The sequence below is a fragment of the Myodes glareolus genome, chromosome 9 (genome assembly GCF_982192425.1).
Source record: "Myodes glareolus chromosome 9, mMyoGla1.1, whole genome shotgun sequence".
Lineage (NCBI taxonomy): Eukaryota > Metazoa > Chordata > Mammalia > Rodentia > Cricetidae > Myodes > Myodes glareolus.
The window spans coordinates 2170015-2185341 of record NC_142034.1 but is presented as its reverse complement, the minus strand read 5'-3'; the positions used below and the strand labels follow the sequence as shown (position 1 = coordinate 2185341).

General features: G+C 54.0%; 1 protein-coding gene across 6 annotated transcripts in view; it reads left to right on the top strand.

Moving 5' to 3' along the window:
* Positions 1–358: 358 nt before the first annotated feature.
* Positions 359–15327, top strand: part of Baiap2 (BAR/IMD domain containing adaptor protein 2) — a 74168-nt gene continuing 59199 nt past the window's right edge. For all 6 annotated transcript variants that reach the window (XM_048429274.3, XM_048429268.3, XM_085694267.2 and 3 more), the window contains exons 1-2: positions 359–530; positions 15039–15114. In XM_048429274.3, the coding sequence (XP_048285231.1) occupies positions 477–530; positions 15039–15114 (130 nt within the window). In that variant the 5' untranslated portion in view covers positions 359–476. The remainder of the gene's footprint in view (positions 531–15038; positions 15115–15327) is intronic.

Below are 15327 nucleotides of genomic sequence, written 5' to 3'. Positions count from 1 at the left end.
GCCTGCTCCTTCCTGCGCCACCCCGCCCCCGCTTCCCGCCCCCAGCCCGGCTGTCGCTCCGGCCCCCTCAGGCTGCTCCAGGGCCTCGGCGCGCGCCGCGCCTCCGCCTCCCGGCGGCCGGCCAATCGCTGCCCGCAGCCGGCCTCAGAGTCCCGCCTCTATCCCCGCCCTGCGCCCCCGCCTCCGAAATCCACCAATGGGAAGGACGGCGCGGGAGCGGGCCCGGCGGTTGCCTAGCAACGGCTGGGTTGGGCGGGGGCGGACAGCCGGGGGCGGTGATCCGGGCGCGGCGGGGGCGGGGCCCGGAGGCGGAGTCTAAATGGGGTGGGGCCTGAGCGGCTATAAAAGCCGCGGCCGCCGGGAGCCGAGCTCTGTGGTCCTGGTCTGCGCGCCTTTTCCTGTTGCTGTAGCCGTCGCTTTCCTTACCGCCGCCTGTTCCCCTTCTTTGGTCTGTGGTGTAGCCGGGACCCAGGACCATGTCGCTTTCACGCTCGGAGGAGATGCACCGGCTCACGGAAAATGTCTACAAGGTGAGTTTCCAGCGCGGACCCGAGTGCGCCCCTGAGTCTTCAGGCCCGAGCTGGGCACCGGCTCCCGGACTGCGGGTGGGGTGGGCCGATCTTCGGTTGGTCACAGGTGGCCGAGCCCGCCCAGGGTCCTTGCGCCCGCCGCGGTCCGCGTGGTCCCCGAGCACGAGTGGGCGCCCCCACCCCGACGGCCTTCTGCCCCCGCGCGCGCGTGGTCCCTCGGTAAGCCTGTCTGCCCCGGCGTCCAGAGGGACCGAACGGTGCGAAGCCTGGGCTGCTCTGCCACCCTGGAGTGAGGGGAAGAGGGAGCGGGGGCGGCGTGGGGGTTGCAGACTGCAGCGGTCCGTAGCCCTGCGCTTGCTTGGCGCGGTGGCACGGTAGGGCTCTCCTAGGCGCTGTTATGCCAGCCTCTGGGCACTTTCTCCTCAACAGGCTTTCCCTTTCCACAACTCCTTTACGGCTGTTAATGGACGTAGCCCAAAGTAGGAGGTCGAGCGCGGGCAGGTTGGATGGGTGGACAGATAATCCATCATCTTATGTAACCGCAGAGGGAGAAGACTAATTGTGTAGGAGGCTGACGCGCCTGCTTTTGCTTCTGATATGTGTTAAGAGTCGCATGCACATTCTCATCTGTGAGATGACAGTTTCTCCTAGGAGAACTGCAGAGCCTTCCTCTGGCCCCCTCGACAAGCCCCCCGCTGTCGTGTTATGTCTGAGTCTTGGGTACAGATGGACGGGCCATTTCCCGTTTCTTCAGTATGGGTTCTCACAGTCCTGGCCCCCCATCTCCAGTAACACAGCCTGGGGCTCCCTGATGGCACCAGGCCCATTGCAGCTCCCAGTGACATTTTTTTTTTCTTTCTCAAGAGAAAGATCCCTGCCCTGACCGGTCCATAGCAGTGCTCTTACAAAGCCAGGCATTATTTCAAAACTGTGTCTGAAGGGTCAGCGGAAGGCTTGTGATCAATCCCTGGTTTTTACATGGAGTTGCTGGTTCATGGCTGAATGAGACCGTGCTCTGCTCCAGGGCAACAGTTTCTGTTTGTATGAACCAGCCATGGCTGTGCCTTCCTAGGCAGTGGCTTGTGAAACCCCTTTAGCTGTGTTCACTCCGCTGCCGGCAGCAGATGGAAGCTTCTAGGGTGGCCCCTTAGGTGTCAGCTGGAGTCCGGGGGGCAGATTATACTTTTAATTTATCCTTTAATAATGGCTTTAAAGTTGTAGCTACGTGGGTCTGGAGGAATCCTGAAGGTGGGTGGAAGGGCTGAAGGAGCTCCAAAGCTGTGTTCGAGCTGCCGGCAAACGGGATTCAGAGCAGCCTTGGGGTTTTTCTGTTTAGTATCCAAACACTCCGTGGTGTGCTCCATGGAAGCAAGCACATGCTGTCAGGGGAGTGAGGTTTATTAAATTATTAGTCATTAGTTCCATTACAGTTTGCTCTTTACTGCAGGGGTGGGAGAGAAGTCCTGGTCACAGTCTGCATCTCCCCATTTTTCCTGGTTCTGCACTGAAACCATTAAACAGGAACTTCCCTGTCGAGTATCATGCAGGGTGTGAGGAGTAGGTTTGCTCTGGAGAAGCCCACAGTCCTCCTTAGTAAAACTCATGCCTGGGCAGTCAGCCTGCACGTCCAGCTCCAGGCTTCCCCCACGTGCTGCTGGGACTCATCTGGATGTACAGTCAGAGCTGCTGCAGTGGCAGAGAAACTCTCTGGATCTTGGCCCTGGGGCAGGCCGTCCAGCAGTGGCTGCAGGCTGGCAGGCTGGGCACTCAGGGTGAACTCCTCGTGGGTCGTTTGCTGTTTGGGACAGTGGTTGGCGCTCCTTCCGGGTGAACATGTGGCGTGAGATCTTCGCCAGCTTTGGAGGTGTTGGGCACAGGTAGGATGCAGATGTCTGAAGGACTTTCCTGCCCTCTGGGGGCCCAACTACTGATTCTTTGACTCCTGTGCTCAGATCTCATATTGTGTTTTGTTATTCAGAAGTCCATGGTGTGTGGTGGCGCTGGTACAGGTTGGGCAGCTTTGGCGTGTGGGCCAGGAGATACCCGGCCCACACAGAGGCACAGTCGGGGGAGAGCCAGAGTCGCCAGTGTGCAGCTGTAGGCTGGTCCAGCCAGTCTGCCATGCGCCTTCTCCTGGGACGTGTGGTGACTGACTCCCTGCTAGGGGCTGTTCCTATCCTGGCAGGACCTCTTGGGAAGGCTGGGGCATGGCTCTGTTCCATGTCACCGCCATGCAGCTCCGCTGTTTGCTTTGGCCCCTGCATCACTTCGGCTGCAGTTCTGAGCGGTGTTTGCCTTGGCAGAGAGAGATGCTTGTCCTTGGCCCTGGTGATTAAGGATTCAAGAATAAAATGTACAGTTTTGATTTTCCTCCTGGAAGAACGCAGTCTTTGACCTCTTTCCTGGTGGCTTAGTTCCCTTGGGAGCTATGTCCTCGGGGAATTTCATGAAAGATGAAGGAAAGAAAAACAGGACAGCTTCATGCCGTTCACCAGGAGCTTATCCGTAGGCCTTTGGGCCCTGTGGCGCAGACCTGCCCCCGTGCACAGGCAACAGAAACGGGAGTCTGACTGGTGTCCAACCTGGGTGGTTCCTGGATTGGGCCTAGATTTCCAGAGGCAGGGTCTTCTGCCCAGGGAAGGAAGGAGTGTCAGGCTAGCGCCTCAGCCATTCTGGGTCCCTCTGTGTATACAGAAGTGACTTAGCAGCCTGCTGATACCCTGGTGGGATGAGAAGAGAGGGTCAGGTCAGCTAATTTGTTTATGTTTTTGAGACAGGGTCTCACTATGTACTCTTCCTGGTCTGGAACTCATTATGTAGACCAGGCTGACCCAGAACTCACAGAGATCCGCCTGCCTCTGCCTCCCCAGTGCTGGGATTAAAGGTGTGTATCGCAATGCCTGGCATTTTTATTTCCAAATTTTTATTTGTGTGCTTATGTATGCCTGTGTGTGCGTGCGTGTGTGTACATGTGTGTGTGTGTGTGTGCGTGCATGCATGTGCTGCACAGCTCCCACGTGGTGGTTAGAGGACAACTTGTGGGAGTGTGTTCTCTCCTACCAAGTGGGCTGTGGCTGCGCTCTGGCTGCCAGCTTGTGGTGAGCGCCCTTACCTGCTGCGCCATCTCAACAGCTCAGGGAGGGTTTGTTGTTGGTTTTCTGAGGCGGGTTTCAGGTAGGCTAGACCTGCCTCAGCCTCACCACACAGCTGAAGATGACCTTGACTTCCTGACTCTCCTGCCTTCCAGGTGCTAGGATTAGAGGCTCGTGCTCTATGCCTGGCTGAGTTTAGTGTTTTCTCAAGGATGATAGCCCATGAGAAGCCCTGGATCCCGGGTAACCCCATGACCCTTGAGAGTGACAATCACTCCTTCGAGAACAACGCTACGTTCTCCTTTGGTATGCAGCCTGGCAGAAGCTGTTCGTGGTACTGTGGTCCCAGGGCTGTGGCCAGCATGGTTGGGATTGTTCCCAGTGGCTGTCATCTTCTTCACATGGTGGCTTTGGCAGGAAACCGACCTGGCCACGATGTAGCCGTCCAATGAAGGTAGCAGGTACCAAAAGGTTCCTGGAGCAGTTGAGCTGGCCACTCGTGTTATGATTGGTCAGGTCTGGCAAGGAGGAGCCCCCCCACCATTCCTCCTACATCCCTCCTACTTCCCTAGAAGGATGTTTTGGGGGACCATAAGCTCTCTGCTCAAACCGAAGAGGGACTCTTCCTTTAAGAAGGACGGGCTGGGCAGTGACCGTGAAGCAGAGTTTCCCAGACACTAACTGCCAGTGCTGTGTTCTTTCCTGTGTGCACATGTGTCTTATAGGTACTTCCGGGTCTGGCCTATCAGTGGGGAGGCGGGTCTGTTCTCACCCAGCGGACCTGTCTGGGCCTGTTGTTTGAGCACTCCCTTCATGTGTTACCTGTCCTTGTCCACCGCCAGCATTTTGGGGATGGCAGTTCAGATCTTGTCTCCATTCCCGATCAGCCAAGGTGACAAAAGGCATCATCTTTTTTGCCGTACTGACCTCTGAGTTGGCCAGCTCTGCAGCCCACATCCCCAGGCCTTGTCCTGTAGGCCATTCAGAGTATTAGCTTATGAAGTGCCTACCTTACTGTTGCATGCAGTTGGTGTTTGCTGTTGGAGGTGACCGTGGTGGTCCAGTGGCACCTGAACGTGGTCATCTTTGTGTCCAGGCTGGCTTGGAAGAGTGCTTGCCTGTGCCTGCTGTGTGGTTAGTCTTTCCTGGAGTAAGTCTTTTGGGGGTAGGTTGACTTACTGTCTGCACTGACTAGCTGGCCTGAGGTCACGGTGAAGGCTGGTGCTGCTCCCAGTCTTTGTCAGCAATAGGAGGGTGCTGAATAGGTGCTGTTAGGGGCTGAAGTCTTGCTGCTGTCGTGTTCTTGGATTGCAGTTTCCGAAGGGCCAGCCCCTGAGGTCTGCATCCTGCCCTTTGGCATAGGGGAAGGATCTTGCAGGGGAGGGCCTAGCTTCTTGAGGAGGCAAGCCACAGGGAGACCAAGGGACAGCCCATCTTCTCACTGATGAGTGAGCGTGAGCCCTGCTCAAGACCGCTAAGTGTCACTGTGGAAGCAGGGGAAGGTGTCACTGCGGGAGTAGGGGCAGGTGTCTCTGCTTAGCCCCTCATGGTCCCCTTTGTGCTAAATATCCTGGATCAGCTTTGCCTGTGGCTGTCATTGTGCCGATACCTGACAGTTGATTGCTGCTGACTAGGGCTGATTCCTGTGCTCGGTCTCAGTTCCCGGTGCTCATACCCAGCTCTGCCCCATCCCCATGCTGCCTTCCAGTCCTGGTCTTCTACTGAGGCCTCGAGGTAGAGAAACTTCACTTCCCTGAAAGGCCTGTGCTCAGGGCACCTGGACAACTGTCAACTTACCCCGTTTAGTGCAGCGTTACACGGTGCTGTATTGTGTTCCCTGCTTGGAATAATTACCAACGGGCGTGGACCATTGGCACCTTCCTCCAACCCTCTGCCACCCCCTGCTCTGAGTCATCCCCAGCCCAATTGTGTAAGTACAGCTGCATGATGACTGGAGAAGCCTCAACCTGGGGTGGCAGGGAGGTCGAGGGGTACAGCTGCATCCCTGAACCACATTACTAGGAAGCTTCATTCTGCAGGTCCAGGGGAAGGCTGGCATGGCCAGTCTGAACTACTCATAAATCTTTTGTGCACTCTCAAGGCCCAGGCTTGGAAACTCAGGACCCCTTTGGCCCCGTGACCAGGGTGACTTCTCTCCCTGATACATCCTTAGGGCCCGCCTGGGTTCTGATGAGAACCCAACAGCAATTGGGTCTGAGTGAATTTTATTTCTGGGTTCTAAGGAGGTGACATTGGAGCTACCATCTGCCCACACTCAGGGACAGCTCTTCAGCCCTTGGCCTGAGGAGCTTGGGCCCAGCATGTGCCATTTCCCTGGAGGTGACGATCCAGGTGTGCGGCTGGCAAAGCAGGTCGAAACGTTAGCAGAAAGAGTTTTGTCCCGCTGGGTCCTGGAGTCCCTTGAGCTTGCTCCCTTGGCAGAGAGATGAGAAAGTAGAGGGTGCAAAGGGGGCAGAGCGGCCAGGGTGGCATGGAGATGGTGAAGAAGTGGGACATTCGCCGATAGTTTCCAAGGAGTCACCTTGAGAACCTGGGGCAGGCTTTGCATCTGTGTGGGCATCCTGCAGCTGAGCTGCTGCCAGCATCGACAAGAACCCCTTTCTGCCTGCTGTAGCGGCCCGCCTTCAGGCCTAGCTCGGCTCTTCTCATCCTGCTCCAGAGTGGGCTGCCATAAAACGGTGCCTGGTCCTGTGTGACCTGGGCTGTGGCATGAACACTGGGGTCCGTGGATGCCTCAGGGCCCGATGAAGCCAGTCTTGATGTCCTAGCCTGAGGTGAAGGCCCTGAGTCCCATTCCCTCTGGTGGAAAAGGGTGTGAGAAGTTCTACAGAGAATACCCTCTGGTCTAGATACAGGAGACCCCTGAGCAAGCGAAAACACTTTCCTCTGGCTTGGGATTTATTTACTGCAGTGACTGTGAGTGTGTGTGTGTGTGAGAGAGAGACAAAGAGACAGAGAGAGAGGGTCTCAGTCTGTATTTCTGGCTAGCACCTCCTACCTCTGCCTACCCAGGCCTGGGCCATCACTCGGGTACTGCAGCCATTCCTTTAGGATTATTTAGGGGCTGAGTATAGAACTCAGAGGTAGATCATTTTCCTAGCGACTCCACACAGTGCTGTGGGGTGGAGGGATGGGGGAGCTGAACACAGAGATCCACGCCTATAATCCCAGTGTTTGGGAAACCGAGGCAGGAGATTCCTGTGAGTTTGAGGCCAGTCTGGGCTACATAATGAGTCCCAAGTCAGCCAGGCTACAGAGTGAGACCCTGTCTCAAAAAAAACAACCAAACAAAAAAACAAAAAACAAACAAAACAAAACAGCAACAACGAAAAGAAACCACAGCCTGGATGGGGTGTAAATATTAGATTTTTTTAATATTAAGATTTCTCCAAAACTTACTTGCATTTGAGAGCAGACCCTTCTGAGCTGCATTTTAGCTTGGGGGTGTCATCATCTGAGGGTCCCCAACACTCACTCCTCAGCATTCAAGGGATAAAACACTTTGGGGGTGGCTCTGGGATTGTCTTTCAAGCTTCCAAGGTGCTACCATTTTTGTTGCTGGTTACTTTCTGGTTTCCAGCCAGCAGCCAGGCCTCCTCCTCCTCCTTCATGATCTTTGAGCGGTTCGTAGGCTGAGACACACGCTCATAGCAGGGGAACGTCACCAAAGGGGATTGTGCCGAGTGACCCACAGCTGCCGCGGGTGACGGAACAGTGCCCGTGGGATGGAAGGGGATGTTGGGAGGCAGGTGCCCCACCCACAGGAGCCTTAGTCTTCCTGGACCCTCGTCAGGACAGGTAGAGCCTGCTCCAAACTGTAAGCGCACGACTACTTACCTCTGGGCTTTTATACTGTGGGAAAAGGAGCTGCAGGCAGAGGTGCCTGAGATGGACCAAGCCCCGGTCCCTCTGTGCCCTCCAGCCCTCTTCGTCTTTTAGAGAGGCTTATGGAGCCTGTCTCTACCCTGGGTAGCCATGTCAGGTAGGTGAGGCCTGGTGTCCATCTTCACCCTTAGTAGACCCATCCTGCCCTGGGACCGGAATCTTGGACTTTGATGTCCAGTGGGGTAGGGCTGAGGGTACAGGTGTTGGGAGTCTTGGGCTGTGGTCTGACCAGTAGCCTGAGTCCCCAGCCTGGCTTCAGGAGAGGCCCAGGTGTGTCACCACTTGGTCCTGTGGCTCTGGTCTGTGGAGGCCTCAGCTTTACAGACACAGCTCTGAGTGTCCCATATGCATGTCTGCTGTGTGAGGAAGCATCCCTGGGGTTAGGGTTAGGGCAGCATTCTTTAGCTGGGAGGAAACTGAGCTGGGCTTCAGACTAGACCAGACTTGAGCTCTGGTATCTCAGGAGGTCCTCCGCTCCTGGGACACCACCTCATCACTGGTCACCAGGACCATTATCCCGTGGGACAGAAGGTTTTTCAGAGCTCCGCTGGGGCTTCAGGCAAGGGTGTCAAGCTGATACCAAGGGTCCTGCAATTCTATCCTTAGCAGTATCTGTCAGGCCTGACCTGAGGGACAGTCCAGAGCGTTCCAAGGCTGTCTGGCTCCAGTGGACCTGGCCCTCCCTGGTCCTTGGCCAACATACTCAAGGGAGAGATGGGCCGGCAAGAGGCCTTGCATGTTCTCAGAGATGAGCAATGATCAGACCTTTTCCATCATCTGTAGTAATGGGAAGACTGACTCCAGCCCCGCCATGCTGGACGTGGGAGTGACCCAGCACTGGCTGGCTCGGTGCTTGATGACCTAAGCATGACAATGGTCCTCAGACAGCTCTAGGAGACAAGGGTCGGGCAAGTGGTTTCTCCCGAGTCCTCTCCTTGGCCAGCAGAAGGACCTCTCTGTGTCTTCATATGGTCACCCTCTCCTCCCTGTGTATCTGTGTCGTGATCCTGTCTGTAAAGACACCAGCAGACTGGCCTAGAGCCCTCACTAGTGACCTAGTTTCACCTTAGTGGCCTCTTGAAAGATGGTTCAAATTCAGACAGTGGGTCCTAGAGCGCATGCAGCCACGGCAACATCTGCTTTAACTGGAAGGAGTGTCATCGGAGGATGGCTGTCTCTATCGTGGTGACCTGTCTTTCTAGGCTAATTGTATTTCTTGTTCCTGCCAATTTAAACAAATTGAGGCCTTCAGCTTATGTCACTGAGTCCCCAGGGTATCATGTTGTGATGTCATCATACAGGACCCAATCAAGAATTTGGATCCAGAACCGGGCATGGTGGTGAACGCTTTTAATCCTAATACTAGGGAGGCAGAGAGACAGGAGGATCTATGTAAGTTCAAGACCAGCCTGGTCTATGTATGTAGCAAGTTCAAGGACAACCAGGGCTATGTAGAGAGACCCTGTCTCAAAAAACAAAACAAAAAAGGAATTTGGCTCCAGCTTAATAGTTTGAATGTATCTCTCCCTGCACTGGCCACCTGTCTTCCTGAGGATAAAGTCTGTGGCCCAGACCAGAGTAACCAACTTCGGGAGCTGTCTGTTGGGAAACTGTGCCTTTGTGGAGGTTGGCATGAGCAGACATTCCTGTCACAGACAGGAAAGACACGGTTAAGCTGTTTGGTCTCACGTCCAGGCTGCTGGAATGATGGGTGTCAACCAGTTCCTGTAGGGGTGGCTGGCCACGGGGCAGATGGTACAGATCTGGCTTCCGGATTTTCTGGGGACTGGGGACCAAGCCTCTCCAGCATAAGCTGACCAAGGGTTTTTTTGTATAGGTCCTAGGGTGGGGTGCACGGCCCTGGTGTGGTTTTTGCCTTTGGGAACCCTACTCTTGGGAACCTTGTGCAGGAGAGTGCCCAGCAGCTTCCAGAGTCTCCAGAAACAAGCTGGGGAGAGGGGTTCAGATGTCAGAGATCTCTGAAAGGAGAGTAGCTTGGGGCAGCTGTGCTCACCTCTTACCAACTCTCAGCAGGAGAGTAGCTTGGAAGCTCTGGGCCCAGTGAGCTCAGACTCTGCAGGACTTGGCCATCCTTCTCAGGGCTCTAAGGCCGGCCGAAAGCAGGCTGAGTGTTGCTTGTGCCTCTTGTCAGCCAAGTGTTTGCATTCCTGGGGGACCGTTGGAGCGAGAGGAAGAAGCCCTTCTTCTGGCTCTTCCTGATGTGAGGCCACCATACCTATCACATTCTAACACCCTGCCAAAGACAGAGTCTCTTTCTTAATTTTGGCAGCTCCTCCAGGGGAACCTGTTGTGTGGCGTCTGAGTCCCCTTGCAGCTCCTGGAAGGTCCTGGGGTCTGTCCTTCGCTTCTGATGCCTGCCCACTGACAAAGCGTGAATCCTGATTAGTCTTAACAATAAAACCCCAGTGTCTGATATCAAGAGTGAAAAGCTGGAAGATCAGAGAAGCAGAGCAGCCAGCACCAGAGACTTCTTACCTCTACAGATTCTTAGACTGAATGGGAGAGACCCTATCTCTACGAATCCTCAGACTGAATGGGGAGTCCAATCCTCAGCCTGGATGAGGGGTCCAATCCTCAGCCTGAATGGTTCCGAGTCCTGTTTCCACCCACTTTATATTCCTGTCTTCACCTCCCTCGTGCTGGGATCAAAGGTGTGTGCCACCACTGACTGGCCGCTATGGTTAACTGGTGACTTGTGCTCTGATCTCCAGGCAAGCTTTGTCAAAAAATAAACAAAATCTTCTTTTCCCCCTTTTTGTCTAAACAAAAAGCAAGGGTTTTAACTAACCAAAAAAAAACTATATATAATAATTACAAAAACTATATACAAATATATAGGCAATTATATTAACAATATCTAGTCCATTTGCATTTGACAAATTCAGAGAGATTATTCCATTATCTATCCTGCCTTGGTGAGTTCCAAGTGTTGTACCTAATTCACTGTTTATCCTAACTTGTATTACCAACCCCAAACTATTTTTTTTATGTCTGTCAACCTTATATACTTTACACCTCTTTTGTGAGTTTCTTTTCTGAATTTGTTAACAAGTAAAACTATAACTATAAAGTCTTCAACTCCATCAGAGACCTGAGAAGGAAATAATATTACCTGAGTAAACAGGAAGTATAAAGCAAACAACTTCCAAAAATAAGAAATGACAGAGACAGCTGGCTGCCTGGACAGTCACCCAAGGTTCTTCTGCAGTGTTGGGGCATCCACCTTCAGCCTACAGGCCTAGACTATCTGGCAGACTTTTCTGTGAAGCAGGATATTTGAAGGCCTATCCCACCTTGTCTTGGCAAAGTTCAGCAGTCCTTTCTTTTCTGTTCTGCTTGTCTAATTAGGAGAGCATACTGTCAGCGGTCAAAGCAAGGGCAGTTTCTTGCCCAGTGGCTAACAGTTGCCACAAAGAAAATTAACTCCATATGGAGTTTCTTTGATATCCACCATCTTCTCTGAAGTAGATTGGTGCTTCCAGGAGCAGAGATGTCTCATTGTCATAAAGCAAAAGAACCTGTGTTATTAAAATATCATAAATACCATATTCTGTAGATATCTGAAGTGTTTGAAGGCCACCTATATCTAAAATATCTCTCTGATCCTGAAGCTGGCCCTGTGGATCTGGTAGAACCACTGCTACTGAGGAGCAAGGAATCCAGCCCTCTGCTCTGGAGAAGTCCAGACTTCTCTTCCTGCCTCACAGAAAGATACAGAACATGTCCACATACTGCCAAGGAGGCCCTGGGCTGAGTCCTGTGTGCCACGAGTGTTCTCTCTCTCTCTCTCTCTCTTTCTCTCTCTCTCTCTCTCTCTCTCTCTATTTCTTCTTTTCCTGCTCAGAATGGAGACTGTTTTGGCCACAGCAAACTTCCTTCTGCCTTGGACAGGGCACACTGTGTAGAAGTGAGGCGTGTAGGCAGGTTACCTCTGCTTAGGCTGTCCTGCTCCTGTGTCTGAGACCCCTGTCCCTCTTCATGCTCCCTTTCTAGAAGACCTGTTTCCGTGTAAAAAACCGTGTCTTTTAAAAAAAAAATCTAAAATAATATATAAACATTCCTACCTTTTTTTGACTCTAAAAGAGGAACAGCTCAGGGCCAAGCCTCTGTGCTCACTGAATACCTGGAGTTGATTGTATTCCCTGGATCCGTGATATCCTAGGCAGGTCTTGCTGGGTCAACCTGCACTGGAGCTACAGGTGAGCGTGGTTCCCTCTCTCCTGGCTAGTGCCTTGGACTACAGAGCAGATGCCTGCTTTTCTAGTCAGTTAGCTGGGCCTGAGCACTTTGTAGCGACACACACCTGTAGTCCAGCTCTCAAGAGGCAGAGACAGGGTGAGCTCTCGGCTCCTGGCCGACCTGGGCTAATAGATAAAAAATTCCAATGCCGGGCAGTGGTGGTGGCACACGCCTTTAATCCCAGCACTGGGGAGGCAGAAGCAGGCGGATCTCAGTGAACTCGGCCAGCCTGGTCTACAAAGTAAGTTCCGGGACAAACTAGGGCTGTTACACAGAGAAAAACCCTGTCTTGAAAAACCAAAAAAAGTTCCAGACCAGGTAGGGCTACATGCTGAGAACTTGTCTTTAAAGAGGACAGGGGTGAGGCTGTAGTGACCACAGGACACCTTGCTTGTCAAAGGCCTGGCAGAAAGGCCAGTGAAAGTTTAGCTGGAGGGCTGATGATCTTTCGGTGGGCTTCCTGAGGCCCCAGTTCTGTAGGATGTCTCCTGTGGGTTGGCAGGTACTCCAGAGCCTTATGTGGTGTGTGGAAGGTGTCGCTAATAAATACTGAATGAGCAGGTGAATAAGTAAAAGAATTGTGGTTCTAAATATAGTCCCTGGTCCAGAAAAGCTACCCAAGGAGCCCTGCACAGCCACAGCCCGTTTGGAGCAGGTGGGTCACTGGCATGGGCTTTGAAGATACTTGTTTATTGAGTAGGATTCTGTCTTGCGAGGAGAGAGAGAGAGAGAGAGAGAGAGAGAGAGAGAGAGAGAGAGCTCCTGAGAGTTGCCTGTCTGGACCACCCAGCCCTGTGCTTGGAGTCCTGGGCGGGGAGCATACTCAGCACAGGGCCTGGATGAGGTGGGGCAGGACCTGCCACCAGGGGCAGGCATGGTGCACCGTGTCAGAATGACTTTTGCAAGAACCCTAGAACAATGAGATGGACTTGGGCTCAGAGAGACCGTGACATACACAGATATATGTGTGCACCTGTATACGCACACATTCTGGATGAATTCCCCCATTGGTGAGCCACTGGATTTCTTAAGGTAGCTGGAAGTCAAGTGACCCAAAGAAAGGTTATGGCATTGGCCAGGAGCCTGGAAATAAGCCTTCTTCAGAGCAGGCCCACTTTTCCAGTCAGGGCAGGTGTTGCTATGTAGACCTGGAAAGAAACTGGCCCTCTACGACCGGCCGGAAGAGGCCCTCCCTCAGGGTGTCAGCCCAATGGCATTCATGTCCCTGTCACTGCCTCCAGGCCAAGACAGCAGTACCAGTGTGTCCCCAGCTGACTGCCTGCTCTGGAGCAGGTGGAGGCTGTGGCCATGCCTAGGTGTCCCCGCTGGCATCTCACCACCCACACCGTCCAGCTAACTCCCTCTTACATTCCTCCTGCATGAGCTCAGCAGCACGGAGGAAGTGAAACCTCCAGCTGCCCTGTGCGTCACAGGAGACAGGACAGGTGCCTCCGCGGGCTGCTTTCCTTGGCCTTGGGTGGTTTCTGGGTGTTAATGGGGCTCAGAGGACTGATCTGGACTGAGCCTCCTCGTCCTCCCAGGATCCTCAAGGGTCCTAGATCCAGGCTCTTGGGTCTACTCCTAGACTCAGCATCTCCAGCATCTTGCTCACGTCGTGTTCCTGTCTGGTTCCCAGGCCCTCTTTGGATTGCACCCTACCCGAGATGCATCCGGTCCCACCTTAATGTCCTGTTCCCTGTCCTGTTCTCTTGTCTCCCTATTCAGGTCCCAGCTGTCCTCAGTCACTGTCTGGTGTACAGAACACAGGAATCAGTCCTGGCAGGAGCCTCCTTCCTCCCTTCCTAGTCAGAGGGCTAAACAGCAGGGAGGCTCCTATCCACTTCCTCTTTGACCCTCGACTAGAATCTGCAACCAGGGCCTTCCTAGTGTATCCAGCTCAGCCCTGCTCAGATCCTCTGGCTTCCTGTCCTGTCTCAGAGATGAAAGTAGCTACACTTACTTCCTCTCCTCTTAGCCCTGAGCCCCTACTGCACAGCTTGGTTTGGCCTGGGGCGTTTTCACTGCTCTGGCCTGCCTGCCTGCTTCTTAGTCCTGACAGTCTGCCCTCCTGTGCCCACATCTGCTAGGCCCCTTCTGCCTTCATTCCCTGGTTGCTGGTTGTGGATGGGGGACCTGGGGACTGTCTGGTTGCTGAGTCGTCGTGCATGTGACTTCTGGTCTAGCACCCAGAGGTGGCTGAGAAGGCCACTGCCTCTGTGGATCTGGCTGAGAAGTATCGTTGTCCGAGGTTCCTGTGGGCGAGGAGCCCTCTTGGACTGACAGAGTGGGTGGTGGCAGCTTAGAACTGGAGTCCTCCTTTCCCCAAGCGTGAGGGAGGGTCTCGATGCCCCTTGGTGAGGGTATCCTGCCGTACCTCAGGGCAGCCAGTGCAGAATGTGTCCAGTGCTGGGTTTTCTGGAGCCCGCACGGGCCTGGTGTCCTCAGACGTCCTTGTTTGTCATGCTGGTTCTTTACTAGGGTCACAGGTTGGCCGGAGTTGGTGTAAAGCCAGGTGGCTTCCCTTTCTGTTATCCTCAGGAAGCGCCGGGCTCCCAGCGTGGCACCCTTCCCATGGCTTAGGATATGGTCTGGTGAGGTTTTCTTTCAAAGTTGCTCCTGGGGTCCTCCCTTGACTGGCGTAGGCTGTTGACGGTTTGTGGGTGTTCCGCTGGTAGCGTTCTCATTTGGCTGCTGTTTGTGTGCGCCTGTTTTTGTGCCGTGTAATTAAAACATTTATTTGGCCTTCACAGTGAAAATCTAATTTCTTGAGTCTAAGAACTGCCGATATTGGCACGGGACTGCAGTCCGTCGGGCAAGCAGATCCGGAGCCTGTTGGATTATTCATAGTACGGTATTTGTAAATCAGGCTGTACACGACTCTAATCAGAGCTGACGCTGGTAATTGGTGTGTTGAGTTAGGGTGGTGGCATGGGGGGCGTCGCTGAACATTTGTGTGTGGCCGACGGGTGGCCTCCCACGACTGACTCAGCCCTGCCAGCTGAGTACTGGCGCCTCGGAAGCCATGCCTGTGAGTGCCGCCTGTGCCGTGTGGCCCTGCGGAGACCCCTTGTTGCTCTGCAGACAGCTCTCTCTACAGCGGGCTCCTGCCTGCCCCAGGGTGCAGTGTTCACACTGCTGGGGCTTCGACTTGGAGAAATGGGGCAGCGTTTCTGGATCCCATCCATGCCGAGCCCTCCCAGGTATGGGTGGATGGTGGTGAGGTAACGTTGCTCTCTCTGTTCCTTTCCAGACCATCATGGAGCAGTTCAACCCCAGCCTCCGCAACTTCATCGCCATGGGGAAGAACTACGAGAAAGCACTGGCAGGTACAGCTGGCCCCTGGCCCCTGGCTCACGGTGAACTTCCCTTCAGCCTGGGTGGAAGCCTCTAGGCCTTTTGTCCCAGAAACGTCTGATTGAGATGAGTAGGGGGTGTGTACACCCATGTGCTCTGAGTGTGGCCTTGTGACCGCAGGCCGTTGCCAGGTGGGCTGGTCTCCCTGCAGACTGCTTTGTCCCCCAGCTGTGGTAACAAGCAGG